A 16,084-nucleotide genomic window follows, 5' to 3' on the forward strand; every position below is an offset into this window, starting at 1 on the left:
ATGGCTCTTTGTAGGGGAAAAAAACAAAACACCACCTTTCTCCCTTTCTAAAAGGACAGATCTAGATCTGAAACAGTAGCTCTCTTTGTGGATGAGAAAATAAAGAACTGGAAAGTCTATTACAGATAGTCCTCCACTTAGGACCATCATGGGAACCTGCCCATGATAGTCATCAACGGTCACATGACTTTTACAACTTTTTTTTTTTGGCAACAGTGGTCCACGTGGTGAATGCCACCATTGTTAGGCGAACCAGTGGTTGCCAAAAGCTGGAAGTGCCAGTTGTTAGCAAAACCGGACTAAAATATGATGGGGTGAATCCAGGATGCTTTGAACGGCATTAAATATGCCTTTGATGCTGAGCTCCCGAAGTTCGGCCAGGTGTTGGCGGGGGCAGCCATCAAAACTCTGAATCCAGGTCCTAATCAGTCCCAAACTAGTTAAGTGAATTACTTAAAAGAACAGCACAAAAACATTACCTTGAAGGAGATCACAAAGACGCCTTCTGTTTCACTGCCAAACAGCTGTATAGCTTCTTCGTCCTCGGTTACCATGACAATGGGCATCTGGCCCGAAAAGTGATTATAGTACCACACGGCGGCATTGTAAATACTCCTAGGAGGATCAGCGTTCACATTTATCTTTGGATGTCATGTTACAAATTCTCATTTTGCTCTGATCCCACAAGTTGTATGGCTTAATGTCTGCCTTTTGAAATCGTGCCACAACCATCTAAGACTATTCTATGCAGTCCTTGAAGGGTTCACTGAAAACTAAAGGGGGTTCCTTTCACATTACTTTACTGTAATACTTCATTGATTAGGCCTTATCGGAATCCAGACTATAAAATACTAAACAGTAATAAGACCATATGTTAACAATAGAGTAAAACACATAAGCGCCAGAATATGCAGTTCCTATTTCTGTGTCAGCCCAATCAGAACCCACGTCGGCAGCTCTTTGCTTTGTTCAAATAGAGTGCTATATTTTATTTATTTTAATATTAATTTCTAGCAATAGTAGTAGCACTTGAACATGTACTGCTTCACAGTGTTTTACAGCCCTCTCTAAGCGGTTTAGAGAGTCAGCATCTTGCCCCCAACAATCTGGGTCCTCATTTTACTGACTTTGGCAGGATGGAAGGCTGCCAACTTTGAGCTGATCAGAATCAAACTGCTGGCAGTGGGCACAGTTCAGGAAGGAAGGAAGGAGAAAAGCAAGAGCAATAGCACTTGAACTTATATACCGCTTCACAGTGCTTTACAGCCCTCTCTAAGCGGTTTACAGAGTCAGCCTACTGCCCCCAACAATCTGGGTCCTCATTTTACCGACCTCAGAAGGATGGAAGGCTGAGTCAACCTTGAGCGGGTGAGAATTGAACCACTGGCAGTCAGCAGAATTGGCTTGCAATACTACATTCTAACCACTTCACCGTCATGGCAATAGAAATAGAAATAGCACTTATATACTGATTCATAGCACTCTAGAGCCCTCTCTGAGCGGCTTAGAGTCAGCATATTGCTCCCCAACAATCTGGGTCCTCATTTTACTGACCTCGGGAAAAAGGATGGAAGGCTGAGTCAACCTTGAGCCAGTCAGGATCGAACTGCTGGCTGTAGGCAGAGTCAGCCTGCAATACTGTATTCTAACCGCTCTGCCACCACAACTCTGTATATTATTTATTATATTAATTTATATTTATTATATTGATTTTTGGATTCTGAATGCGCATGAAGTATGTTCCTTTAACGTAAGGATTCCAATAGGCTGTTCGTCTAATGAGCGGACAAAGATACTGATTGCTTTCTTATACAACTGGTGACAGCCTCCGACTTATGACCGCAATTGGGCCCAGAATTTCTGCTGCTAAGGAAGGCAGTTGTTAAGTGAGTCACACCCAATTTGACGACCTTTTTTGCTGTGACAGTTAAGTGAATCACACTTGTCGTTAGGTGAATCCAACCTCCCCCTATTGACTTTGCTTGTCAGAAATTGGCTGGGAAAGTTGCAATCGGTGACCACATGACGCCAGGAGGTTGCAGTTGTCATAAATACATGCCTGTTGCCAAACACCCAAAATCTGATCGAGTGACGATTGTAAGTGTGAGGTAAAAGTGTAAGTCACTTTTTCCAGTTCTGTTTGAACAGTCGCTAAAGGAAGAGTTGTAAGTCTGTCTTATGTCCTTTGTCTCCTCAAATATGAGCATGTCCATCCAACCCCTGTCATGGTCCGATCATTTTCTTCTCCGGCTAGACTTTCAGTACGCCACCCCCCGCCGCTGGGAGGCAGAACCGACCAGGTGGTTCCGCCCCAGGCGCCTGATGGACCCTGAAAGGTTTCAGACGGAGCTTGGGACATTTCCTGCTTCCCTTGCCCACGACTCTGCCGAGGCCCTAGTAGAAGCCTGGGAGAGGGCGGCTGCTGGGGCCTTGGATCGAGTTGTGCCTTTGCGGCCTCTGACCTGGCGCAGACCCCGGGTGGCCCCCTGGTTTACCGAGGAGCTCCGGGAGATGAAGTGCCGGAAAAGATGCCTAGAGAGCTGTTGGAGGTCCAGCGGATCCGAATCTGATCGAACACAGCTAAGAACTTATCTTAAGTCTTACCTAGTGGCGATGGAAGCGGCAAAGCGTGTTTACTTTTCCGCTCTCATTGCGTCTGCATATAACCGCCCAGCCGCCCTGTTTAGAGTGACCCGCTCCCTGTTTAATCAGGGACCGAGGGATGACCCCTTGCAGGGTAGGGCTGAGGAATTTGTACAGTATCTGCAGGACAAAATCGCTCAGATCCGGACTGGTTTGGACTCCGACTGGGCGGAATCCGGCGGAGTGGAGAAGGCATACCATTTGGGGTGAGTTTGACCCTTTGACTCTGGATGATGTGGACAGGATCATGCGTAGACTGAGCACTACAACTTGTTTACTGGACCTATGTCCCTCCTGGCTGGTTTCGGCTGCCTGGGAGGTGACAGGGGGCTGGCTCCAGGCAGTTGTTAATGCTTCTTTGATGGAGGGTGTCCTCCCCTCCGCCTTAAAAGAGGCGGTGGTGAGGCCTCTCCTCAAGAAGCCTGCTCTGGACCCGGCCTTGTTGAATAACTACCGTCCTGTCTCCAACCTTCGCTTTGTATTGGCAGGGGGACAGAGATCTACCCTGGGGGCCCTCACTTGTGGGGTGCCTCAGGGGTCGGTTCTCTCCCCCCTCCTGTTTAACATCTATATGAAGCCGCTGGGTGAGATCATCCGTGGCTTTGGGGTGAGGTATCACCAATATGCGGATGATACCCAGGCTGAGAATTTTAACTGGGGTTTTATTTTCAGGGATAATTTAATTTAATCTTTTAATTCTCTTTTAACTTTGTATTTTATATTGATGTGATTTTAAAATGCCCTGTAAACCGCCCTGAGTCCTTCGGGAAAGGGCGGTATATAAATCTAATAAAATCTAAATCTAAATGTTCATCTCCATCCCGAGCCAACCCAGTGATGCCCTTGATGTGATGTCCCGGTGCCTGGAGGCGGTGCGGGTCTGGATGGGAAGGAACAGGCTCAGGCTTAACCCCTCCAAGACCGAGTCGCTGTGGATACCGGCATCTCGTATTGTCCAACAAGTTCCATCTCTTTTGATGGGGGGGAGGTATTGCCCCCCTCAGAAAGGGCTCACAACTTGGGTGTCCTCCTGGATTCACGGCTTAATTTGGAAGATCATCTAACGGCCGTGACCAGGGAGGCCTTCGCACAGGTTCGCCTGGTGCACCAGTTGCGCCCCTTTTTGGACCGAGATGCCCTATGCACGGTTACCCACGCCCTCGTCACTTCTCGCCTGGATTACTGCAATGCTCTTTACATGGGGCTGCCCTTGAAGACCACCCAGAGGCTTCAACTGGTGCAAAATGCGGCCGTGCGGGTGCTTACGGGAGTATCTCGGTACTCCCATGTTACACCACTCCTGCGCGAACTGCATTGGCTTCTGGTTACCCTCTGAGTGTGATTCAAGGTGCTGGTAATAACCTTTAAAGCCCTGCATGGCTTAGGCCCGGGGTACTTGCGAGACCACCTGCTGCCATTGTCAACCTCCCATCGCCCGGTTCGCTCCCACAGAGTCGGCCTCCTCAGGGTGCCGTGGGCCAGGCAATGCCGGCTGGCGACCCCCAGGGGGAGAGCCTTCTCTGTGGGCGCGCCGACCCTCTGGAATGAACTGCCTCCGGAGCTGCGGATGGCCCCTGACCTTCGGTTCTTCCGCCGTGACCTGAAGACGTGGTTGTTCCAACAAGCGGGCCTGGATGACTACGATTTTTAATTAGGCTTTTACTGGGTTAAATTGTTTTGTAATTTTGTATTTATTGTTTAATTCTCTTTTACATTTTCTTACTCTATGTTTTTTTAAAATTTTATTGTTGTGAGCCGCCCTGAGTCCTCAGGGAGAAGGGCGGCATATAAATTTAATAAAATGAAATGATTTGGTTAAAAACCATATATACAGTGGTTACCTCTCAACCTTTTCTTCACTTTTCTTCACGGACCCCCTTTAAATAACCTCCGTGGCCATGGACCACCATGACCTAACTCGATTTACATCAACATTTCTTCAAGTCTTTGCAGACCCCCTGTGATGACATCACGCCCGCCCCCAGGAGTCCACGGACCACTTGTTTAGAACCACTGTTCCATAACCTTCCACTGGCCGTGGCTGCTCAAATCTTGCTCAGGTAAATTGGGGAGGTCCATTCCTACGAGCTCATCCATTTCGACCTGCCAGCCTTATTGAGGGTGGCTCCATCTCCCTGACTTTTGATAACCAGACTTCTTTCTGCAGCCATCTTGTTAACTTCTGTTCACCGGAGGGCTGGACAAGAAACAGGGAGACCACAGCTCCGGATATAACTGTCACACAATCAAAGAGCTGCCGTGCGGAGGGGAGAAGGAAACAAGGCCTAGGAGAAATCCTAAAGCAGGTGTCTCCAAACTTAGCAACTTTAAGACTTGTGGACTTCAACTCCCAGAATTCCCCAGCCAGATCCCTACCCTAAGGATGAACATCATAGTTAACCCACCACCGTTGTCCCCCAACCCCGTGTAGCCTTCAAACCGCTCCCAAAACATTAAACTGAGCCCTCAGACGCCAAACCTTGCTGATGCAATCTGTGACTGCAAGTACAGGTAGCCCTCGACTTACAATAGTTCTTATAGCGATTGTTCGAAGTTAGACTGAAAAGAGCGACTGACGACCCGTTTTCCACCCTTATAACTGTTGCAGCATTCCTGTGATCAAAACTGTCTCATATTTATGACGGTCGCAGTGTCCCGGGGTCGTGGGATTCCCTTCGGTGACCTTCTGACAAGCAAAGTCAATGGGGAAACCAAATTCACTTAACCAACCGTGTAACTAATTTCACAACTGCAGGGATTCACTGAACAAACGTGGTGAGAAAAGTCGCGAGCTGAGGCAAAACTCATTTAAGAAATGTTTTACTTAGCAACCTAAATTCTGGGGTCAATTGTGGTCGTTAAGTCAAGGACTGCATGTATAAGACAATGATCTCTCTCTCTCTCTCTCTCTCTCTCTCTCTCTCTCTCACACACACACACACACACACACACACAGGCCAGGTCTGGGCTGGGCCAATGACTGTGAACATGTCATCGCTCAAGAAAAGTCGCCCGGCTCAGGACTGTGTTATGTGGAGCACGTACCTCGTCTGCCATTTCTCCAGCAATTCTCCCCGCTCTCGTGGCAAATAAGAAAGCAGCTGGAACTCATTAAAAAATATAATGCAATCACGACGGGCATCCCTCACTAAATTCCGCAGCTTATTGTACTGCCTGTAGAAGAAGTACAAGACAAGACACGGTTTGAGGAAGAACAACTTTATTATTTAAGACCCGAAACAGCCATCCCTCATATTTAGACCTTCCTGCTCAAATCATTTGCAGCCACCCCCAACGGTTCTTCTGCTGCCACCAGATCTGGATATATACGGGCCTTCAGATAATATGTTAAACTACGCTAAGAACAGCAGTGGCAAAGCTTTTTTTCTTTTTTACAAACAATGTAGTACCTTGAAATTATTGAACAGCTATATCAAAGGAATTATGCAACCTGACAATGTTGCTTGAATGGGTTTTCTTCTGTGCTCTGTTTTATATCTGCCTTTCATCTTGTGGCACTGATTTATCGGAGGGCATCCACAGCTTCACAGAGGAACAGGTGGCTGGCCAGGTGTTGTCCTACCAGCCATTTCACCAGCCACCCCTCCTGTCCCTGCTTTGCCTGCCAACCGGAACGCCGGGACCACTTTCTGTCTGCCAGTCTGTGCGGTCAATGGAAGGGCTGTTCCTGCCAGCCGAGGCTGCAGCTGGGCATGTTTTAAAAGTGTTTGCCCAAGTCTGCTAATGAGCCACTCAGAGTCATGTACAGATAGTCCTCAACTTACAAAAGTTCATTTAGTGACCAACTGAAGTTATAATGGCCCTGAAAAAAGTGACTTATGACCATTTGGCTTGGGTTTTTTATTGTTCTTAATATTTGTATTTATTGCTTTTACCTTGGGCATTATGTTTAATTCCTTTTAACTTTTGTATTTTTGTATTTTATACATTTGCCCTGTTCACCGCCCTGAGTCCTTCGGGAGAAGGGCGGTATATAAATAAAATTATTATTATTATTATTATTATTATTATTATTATTATTATTATTATTATTATTATTATTATTATTATTATTATTATTATTATTATTATTTATTCACACACTTATGGCCACTGCAGCATCCCCGTGGCCACGCGGCCAAAATTCAGACGCTTGGCAACTGGTTCATATTTATGACGGTTGCCGTGTCCCGGAGTCATGTGATCCCCTTTGGTGACCTTCTGACAAGCAAAGTCAATGGGGAAGCCAGATTCACTAAAACAGCTGTGTTACTAACTTAATTGCAGTGATTCACTTAACAACCGTGGCAAGAAAGGTCGGAAATCGGGCCAAGACTCACTTAACAAACGTCTCACTTAGCCACAGAAACTTGGGGATCAATTGTGGTTGTAAGTCAAGGACTACCTGTAGTTGCAACAGGGCAGTCCTATAAATGAAATGAAATCAATTTAAATCCAACCAAACCGTCAGTAAATGAAGGAGCGGCAAGCTTTGCTTGCCGACAAAAGCACCAGAGTGTTTTCTGCACCAGCCTTCCTTTACTGAGCCTTCCCTTCAAGAGGCAGATTGCGACGTTTCCCCCAGGAAGAGCATCTTGTTGAGAATTCTGGGGTTGCCCTGCCTATTTGGGGGGGGAGGGTGCCTGGTAAGGGGACCGAGCCTCCCCCATCCATGTGTTGTGATTCCATGCCAGCCAGTGACCCCGGCAGCTGAGTCTGGGGAATTGGAGGAGGAGGAGGAAGGGCCTGGAGAGCCATCGGAGGAGGAGGAGGAGGAGGAAGGCTCTGATGAGCTCCAGGACTTACAATCTGATGGAAGAGCCTGGCCCCTCCACTTGAGCTCAAGCAGAGACCCAACTGTGCTGGGAAGCTGAGTCAGACTCTCACAGCTGGAAGACATCACAGACGCTCGCAAACGCCGAAAGGCAACAAGAGCAGGGCAGAGGGAGGCAGTGGGGTGGCTTGCCGAGGACTCAAGTTTCATGGGATCAGGTTCTGATTGCCTTGCCTGTGAACAATTTCTCTGTTTGAATCGTGTTTTGGTTGCCTTTGCTTTAGGAACATTTCGCAGGTCTGTAAATAACATTAAAAGGGGTTTGTTTTTCCTGCATTTCCAGCCTACTTGTTGGAAGAGGGTTGGTCCTTGTGACTAACAAGGACTCACGAAGGATGGGACAGAACACCACCCTCCATACCATGGCAGTCCGGCTCAGGTGGGGGGGGGAAGGGAAGAGGTGGGCGGGCAGCTTAACACACCCCCAGCACCAGCCTCACTTCACCTCGTGCCAGTGGCACCAGTGTGACACGTGGCTTCCTGTCACCATTGCGGCAGCGAGCAACCAGACGGTGGGACGGAGTGGGTGGGCTCTTGCCTAGGGCTTATTTTTGGGGTAGGGCTTATATCAGTTGCATGCTAAAAATCATGCTAGGGCTTATTTTCTGGGTGGGTCTCATCAGCAGACCAAAAGGGCAGGGCTTGTGCCTTTGGCCGAAGTAGCCTACAGCAACTCTGTAGACAGCAGCACTGGGTTCACTTCATTTAAAGTAGTGACAGGACTTTGTGCCTATGTGCATATTCCCCTCTTGGGTACCCGTTGGAAACTTTGAAACTCTTGAATTATAGAACACAGAATAATAGAATAAGATAAAGATAATAATAATAGGATAAGATAAAGATAAGCTTTATTATCACTTTCTTCTACGAACACACTGGCTCACATTTAAAAAATGAAATTCTGATGCCCTCTCTCAAAAGAAAATATAGGGGGGGGGACCTTGAAGGCTCTTGCTCAATCAGGAAACTCGTATAGCAGGGGTAGGCAACCTTGGCTCTTTTATGACTCGTGGACTTCAACTCCCAGAATTCCTGAGCCACCATGGCTCAGCTTGGAAACCTCTCCCTTTCCCCTCAGCACAGCTAGCTCAGGAATTCTGGGAGTTGAAGTCCACGAGTCATAAAAGAGCCAAGGTTGCCTACCCCTGCCCTATAACCATCCCGGACAAACGACTGTCCAATTCTACCTCGTTAATGAAAAAACTAAGGAGGAATTTCCTGTCAGTGAGAAGAATTAGTGAATGGAACCATTTGCTTCTCTGGAGCTGTAAGTGCTTCATCTCTGCAGGTCTTCAAGAAAAGATTAGACACCCATTTGCTTTGGTGAGGGGGTTGGACTAGAAGACCTCCAAGGTCCCTTCTAGCCCTATGATTCTATGTGTAATTCTATATGTAAAAGCAACAAAATGGGAATGTGGGCGAAGCGTAGTTTAAATTACATCCCAGCACTTTGGCTCAACAAACATACAGCTACAAAGCAGGCTGAGCACGTGGCACTCAACAAACCCTCATGCAACCAATGTTTCCCGCTCATTTTATAATTATTGGGTTCCATTGCCCTTGGATTGCCTAAGCCCACTTTTCTTTTAGGCCCCACACCAAAAGTAAGGACGGTGGCTTCCTCCCCGCCAACCACAACTTCATTGGGGAAGAAAGACTGGGATCTGAGTCTTCCTAAGGGTCCCCCAACTTATTAGCAGACCACCCAGGATTAAGAGACCTCGTTCATCCATCTTCATCTACTTAAATTTGCAACACGACTGAAACTCATAAAAATGCAATGTAAGAAGTGTATCTAAATAAAAGAGCATCCCATTCCAAAAATTAAATATTCAAACTACGCAGAAGAATTTATGTGAATAAGGTGCCAGTCAAATAATTCACATATGCCACTGAAATGTGCCATCACACCCATGTCTTCCAGGCTATTGAGGCATATTTGACCCCATCTGTCAGACTGCAGGAAGGTTGTGCAGTGGGGGCAAATGGTAGATTGTGTGTGATGAAAAAGATTAAGAAGTATTATACAGGCATAACATGGAATCATTTTCATAATCCAGGGAGTATTCGACAGTAAAAAATAAAATAAAATAAAATAAAATAAAATAAAATAAAATAAAATAAAATAAAATAAAATAAAATAAAATAATAAAATAAAATAAAATAAAATAAAATAAAATAAAATAAAAAATACCAGTGGCAGAAAGATTTTAAGCATTTTTATTAACTTGCTATATTAAAATCCTCCATTAACTCTGGAATATATTCATAGATAATGATGCTATAATTAATGTCGGCTTGAAAAAAAAATCCCTGATTAACCTTTCGGGTCTGAAGGGTATTTAAGAGCACGGATGTATTCATAGAATCGCTAGAATCGCATATTATTAACCTTTGCAATTGATTTTTTAAAAAAAGAAACACTAAAACCGCAATATACTTTTTACAGTCTGATTCTGTATACCTTGGCCTTTCCGATGCCACTGTAAAACTGAAATAAATCTGTTAACTACAATCTGACAGAATATGAGATTTTAAGCCTGTCTATTAATTTGCAAGGCAGATTAAACACAGAAGGGTCTGCAAATCTTCATTTTTCAAAATTGTTAATAACAATATATTATGAATTGATTGATTGATGCATGCGTGTTTATCTTGATCATCAGGGAACAACCTGTAGCACAGATTGCCAATGAACGGAAGTACTTTAGATTAGGGATCTAGGTGTGAAAACAGAAACATCCATCAATTCTAGGAGAAAACTGAAATGACAGAAGATGTTGGATTTACACCCTGCCTTTCCTTCAGAAGCTGAGGGCAACACATACATACCACCCCATCCTGCCCTCCACCCCCCCCCCACACACACAACCACCTAGTCAGGTAGGTGGGGCTGAGGAACAGTACCTGGCCCAAAGTAAGCCAGTGAATTGGTAAGGCTGATGGCAAAGCTGAACCTGGATTTCTCTATTCCAACACCTTCACCAAAAAGCAGAACACCGAATAAGATTGGAAGGGACCTTGGAGGTCCTATACCGGGGTCGGCAACCTTAGACACTCAAAGAGCCACTTGGACCCGTTTCCCACAGAAAACACTGGGAGCTGCAAAACCTGCGTGCGCATGTGCACACAGGAGGGGAGAGGCTTGACTGAAAAGTTTAATTAAAAAGAAATAGAGGCTGCTGTGCATGAGTTCTCTCTCTCTTCCTCTCCCTCCCTCCCTTTCTCCGATCTTCTGTTCACCTGGCAAGCTGGCTTCACGCTGTTCTCTGACAAGCTGACACACATTTTTATTGGATTGGCTCTCCTGGCCAGTCCTCTTCCCCCACTCAGGGTGAGAGTGTGAGTGTGTGTGAGAGAGGGAGAGGGAGAGAGAGGAGAGAGATACACTTCCTGTGGAGACGCAGCAAAAGCAGGAGCCCTGCCCAATAAGCTTGTCAGCTTGTCGGAGGACAGCGTAAGGCAGAAGATCGGAGAGAGAGAGAGAGAGAAGGGAAGCACACGTGCCTCTCTCTGTCTTCTCTCTCTCTCTGCAAATGGCAGAGGAGGACTGGAAGGCACATGCGGCTCCAGAGCTGCGGGTTGCCGACCCATGTCCTATACAAATGACTTCCCGAAAAACCTCCAATGATGGAACAGTCACAACATCCAGACGTAAGCCGTTCCACTGATTAATTGTTCACACTGATAGGAAATTTCTCTTTAGTTCTAGGTTGGATCTCTTTTTTAATGATCTTCCACCCAATTGCTTCTTGTCCTGTCCTCTGGTGCTTTGGAGAATAGGTTGACCCCATCTTCTCTGTGACAGCCCTTCAAGTCCTGAAAGACAGCTATCATGTCCACCCCTAGTCCTTCTCTTCATTAGACTAGAAATGATATACCCAGTTCCCTTAACCATTCATCCTATGGTTTAGCCTCCAGACCCCTTGTTATCTTTGTTGGTCTTCTCTACACCCTTTCTAGGGTCTCAACATCTTTTTTTGTATTACGGTGACCACCCTTCACTGATGCAGCAAACACCTCCTTTGTGACGGAGATGGTTGGTTAAGAAGTTTGATAAATAAATAAAATAAATAACATAAATAAAGAGTGCTATAAGTTCACATGATCTTGAAGCTATGCCTCTATTGGTGCAACTTAGGACTGCATTAGGAGAAAACTAGATACCTGCGGCCTCTTTGCTGCTGCATTGCTTGACATGCTGTCTGCATGAAAACCAGCCCCTTCAGCTCAGGGAATTCCAGAATCTCCAGGTAATCTTGAAGCACTTTCCAATCAGGCACAACATAGTGAGTGACATCATCAGAGAGCAATTTCCCATCTAAAGCAGAAAACAAAATTTAGCTATATAAACATATATAAATATGTTGTCAGATGTGATAAAAGACAGGCAAGGGAGTCCTGAGGGATTTACAATTTAAAACGAGATAAGGGAAAACAGCCGAAGAAGGGAGAGAAGGTAAAGTAAAAGTATACAATAGAGGAAAATTATTCAGTTTTTAACTTACAAAAACTTGAAAACCGAGACCAGTTTGAGAACACAGCAAGGGACAGCATGATTAGCAATGACCTCTGGGTTTTTTAAAAACGACAAATGGAAATGGTAGTAGGGCAATGATTACAGGTATTGAACACATGGAGTTACACCTAGATAATAATATTGAAGCCAGTATTTTCACCTAACAACTATCCTGGGGGGTGAGATTTATTCTGCTCTCAATGTGAGCGTCAAGACCAACACTCACAAAATAGGAGGATTTGGCTATAAGCACAACTGAGGTTTAAAATTCTTCTGAGGGTGTAACAGTCTTTTGGATTCAATCCTAAATTTTGCACTGAAACACAGAAGGGCAGCATGTGGCATTTAAAACAGCTGCATCTTATCCTGGGCTGTGGGAGTCAAAAAAAACAGCCACTTTGTCCTACAAAACAATGCAGTTGCTTTAAAGAGTCAGACAAGGTGCTACACTCAAACTAAGCTTCATCTTTTGGGAATACCCGTATCCATAAGGAGACTTTGCCATGCTCTTTAATGAAAAAACCAAAGCAGATATGCTGCTCACAGCATTAAAGCAGTTTAGATCAAGAGTTGCAACAGGGTATGCAAACAGAGAGACTGAAATAAATGCCTCATGAGAAAGCTGGAATGAAATCCTTTTGGGAAGCAAAGATGAACAGAAGAACTGTCCTTGACTTACTACATTTAGTCCGGGGGGGAGACATTCTTATGTCATTCTCCCCTGACCTTTTGTATCAGAAAGAGGCTACATTGTTGAAACAATCTGGAAATAATTTTATTAATAGTATCTATTTTATTAATAAATGTAGGTCACTTCCAAGTGCTGGCTACCAACTCATTTACTTTTAAGGGCAAAGAAATTTACTTACATTCAGCTGTGGTGGTGGGAAACCCAGGGGAAAACTTGGCTATTCCATGCAACGTTTTTTAAGTTTTCAAACAGCTTTTCATTTTCACAAAGCTGAAGTGAGATCCTTATAGGGATGACAATCTTTCCTGTATGGTTGTTCCGTTCACCTTGGAATTCAAATTCCCAAAAAGCTGGAGATTTAGATAAGGGGATCTCCTCCAGAGAAGGATCAGCTTCACAGAGGTTTATTGCTGCCAGCGAAGCAGGTGACTTTCTCAAGGGAGAAGTGTATAACCCCCAAGGATTTTTATAGGTCGTGTGTGTGCAACACATCCTGGTATTTGGGCTTCCTAATGTCTATAGCTTACATGTTATTGCATGATCGCAATATACAAGAGCAAAAAGAGGGTTTATTGGTTATATATTAAAGCTTGCTTATGCCTTAATCAGGTACTTTTTATGGGTTAACCGGTACAGCTTGTAAGGCCTTTCATGCCCTCTAATTGTGCAAAAATCAAAGCTTTGAATCTGATCCTTCTTCCAGCTACATCTGCTTGGTATGAAGCCACTTCCTCTTGAGACCCGCAACGAAAACTTGGAATAAATTCTTCCTATTGCTTTCTTGGGCCGAATTTATTGCTTAGGAATGACCCAAAGCCTGACACCTTCAGGAACCGGAAGAAAAGGGCTGAAATGCAGCTCACTCTAGCAAGGAGGTGGCACCAATCAATTAGCCTGTTTTTAATGCTTTTTGACTTTCCTCCCGAAGATGGCTCTCCCTTCAAAGAGAAGAAGTAACGAAACTGGACATTAAGCGCCTTCTTTTGGTCTGAAATAAGGCCTCTCAGCGCCAGGCAGGGATTTTCTTCCACCGCGCACCACCTTCCAACCAGACAGCCGCGTTCACACAACCCGTTGTCCCCACGAAGCTAATATCCTGAGAACACACAGAAAACCCGCCCTCCATTCCCACCCTGGCGTTCAGAAGCCCCGCCCAGCCCGGGGAAGGCCGCGAACGGCGTTCACACGACCACGCATTCCCCGAGCCACCGCCTCGCCCCTCCCCCCGAGGCTCCGCCCCCGCTCTCACGCACCGCGGGGGCAGCCCGCCCGGCAGAGGGCGCTGCCGCAGGGCACGTCGGGCCTCAAGTAGTGCTCGCGCACGACCCGCACGGAGCGGCCCTGCAGGCTCCGCAGCAGCAGCACCTTCTCGGTCCGCAACATCTCCGCTAGAAGGCGGGGCCACGCCCGTCCCGCCTTCCGTTGTCGGGCCGCGCTCCTTCCTGCCCCTCTGATTGGCCATCGCCGAGGAGGGGGCCGGGCTGACGGAAAGGGCGCGCGCAGAGGGGCGGGGCCACACGAAAAGGGCGTCGCCACTTCCGGTGAGGGTTCCCGCCAACTTCTGAGGGAGAAGCCGGGCGTTGTTATCGCCTTCGGCGTCTCGGGGTGGGGGGGGGTAGGGGTCGCTCCCCGGGCAGGCGGCGCGAGTTTTGAGGCTCCTTGTTATTGCCGGGCCGCGAGGTGCTCCGTCCTGTCGCTTCCGCCCGCCATCACGACAACCTTGTGAGGTAGGCCGGGCGGAGTTGGAAGCCGGATCTCTGGTCACTTCAGCCCCAGAGGCTCTCCGCCTTTCTGCGCCCCGCCTTTCCTTCAAGAGCTCGATGGTGCTTCGTCTTCCTGTTATTTACTCCCCGTAGCGACAATCCTGCGAGGTGGGCTGGGCGCACCTGAGGCCCCCGCTGTGAAGTCAGGACAGGAGCCTGGTTTTTCCCCCCCCCTTCTCGGGCATCCCCTTCCTACTGAGCCGCCCAAAGGTCACCTGGAATACAGGCAGTAATTGACTTACAATGGTTCAATTAGTGACTGTTCAAAGTTACAGCGGCAGTGAAAAAAGTGATTTAGGACTGTTTTTCACACTTACAACCTTTGCAGCATCCCCACGGTCACGTGATCAAAACTCATGCTTGGCAGCTGGTTCATGTTTGTGAGGGTTGCAGTGTCCTGGGGTCACGTGATCCCCTTAACCAGGGGTAGGCAACCTTGGCTCTTTCGTGACTCGTGGACTTCAACTCTGCTGGCTCAGGAATTCTGGGAGTTGAAGTCCACGAGTCATAAAAGAGCCAAGGTTGCCCTACCCCTGCCCTTAACAGACATAAACACTGGCTATCCAACAAAATGCAACTTGGGTGAGGAAAGTCAGGTTTATACTTAGGCAAAAAAACCCAAAACAAATGCAGGCTGCATCAAGAGAGGGATAGTTTTCCCAAAAAAGTGAAGTGAATACCTCTTTACAGTGCAAGGTGAGACTGCGCTTCAGATGCTGCATCCAACCTAGTGCAGCACTTTCCCCACTAATCCCATCTGTAGATGGACCTTGAAGCACTCTTAGTCCAGCACAAAGAAGAGGGGGACAATCTCTTCTCTAAAGCTCCTGAGGGCAGGACAAGAAGTAATGGATGGAAACTAATCAAAGAGAGACCCAACCTAACAACAAAGACAAATTTCTTAACAGTGGGAACAATCAATCAGTAAAATGGCTTGCCTTCAGAAGTTCTGGATGCCCCATTACTGGAGGTTTTTAAGAAACGTTTGTCCAGAATGGTATCTTCTGCTTGAGACTAGAAGACCTCCAAGGTCCCTTCCAACTTTGTTCTGTTCTCTACTTTTGGTCTTGTTCCTTCCTTTCCTCTTTCAAAAGAGTAGAAGTCCTATAAAATAAATGATGCACAATAGCTGTGAGTTTTATGTATTTTATGCTTTTTAAAATGTGCTTTTATATGATTTTTTTATGTTTTTAAATGGTTGTGTTATTCTTGTTTATATTTTTGTTTTCATTGTAAGCTGCCCAGAGTCATATATCGGAGGACAGCAGCTATATAAATTTGAATTGCTTATTTATTTGGAAAATTTATATAGCTGCCCATCTCACATATGAGAGTCTGAGTAGCATACATAATTACCGGTAAAAACACAAAACAACACAGTTTTAAAATTTAGTATAGTTTTTGTTACAAAACAAATTTTAATCTTTAAAAAAATTAATAATAAAAATACAAAATTAAGAAGAAAAAAAATCTTATATGTGTCAATAATTTCTGGTTTAACCTAAAATAACACAACAAAATACCCAAATAAAAAACATTAAAACCATAAAAATTATATTTACTTACATAACAAAATTCTTATCCTGTTTTTTCTTTATATACATGACTCAGAGTGAGGAACATGCTGGGAGCAT

At 45.7% G+C, this 16,084-nt stretch overlaps 1 protein-coding gene across 1 annotated transcript in view; it reads right to left on the reverse strand.

Moving 5' to 3' along the window:
- DIS3L (DIS3 like exosome 3'-5' exoribonuclease) overlaps positions 1 to 14,070 on the reverse strand; it is a gene marked incomplete at its 5' end in the record, with an annotated part of 42,825 nt that extends 28,755 nt beyond the window's left edge. The window contains 4 exons of the mRNA XM_081337570.1: positions 480 to 615; positions 5,689 to 5,817; positions 11,645 to 11,798; positions 13,941 to 14,070. Of these exons, the coding sequence (XP_081193696.1) occupies positions 480 to 615; positions 5,689 to 5,817; positions 11,645 to 11,798; positions 13,941 to 14,070 (549 nt within the window). The remainder of the gene's footprint in view (positions 1 to 479; positions 616 to 5,688; positions 5,818 to 11,644; positions 11,799 to 13,940) is intronic.
- Between the last annotated feature and the right edge of the window lie 2,014 nt (positions 14,071 to 16,084).

Source organism: Vipera berus (assembly GCF_964194415.1).
Source record: "Vipera berus genome assembly, chromosome: 12".
Lineage (NCBI taxonomy): Eukaryota > Metazoa > Chordata > Lepidosauria > Squamata > Viperidae > Vipera > Vipera berus.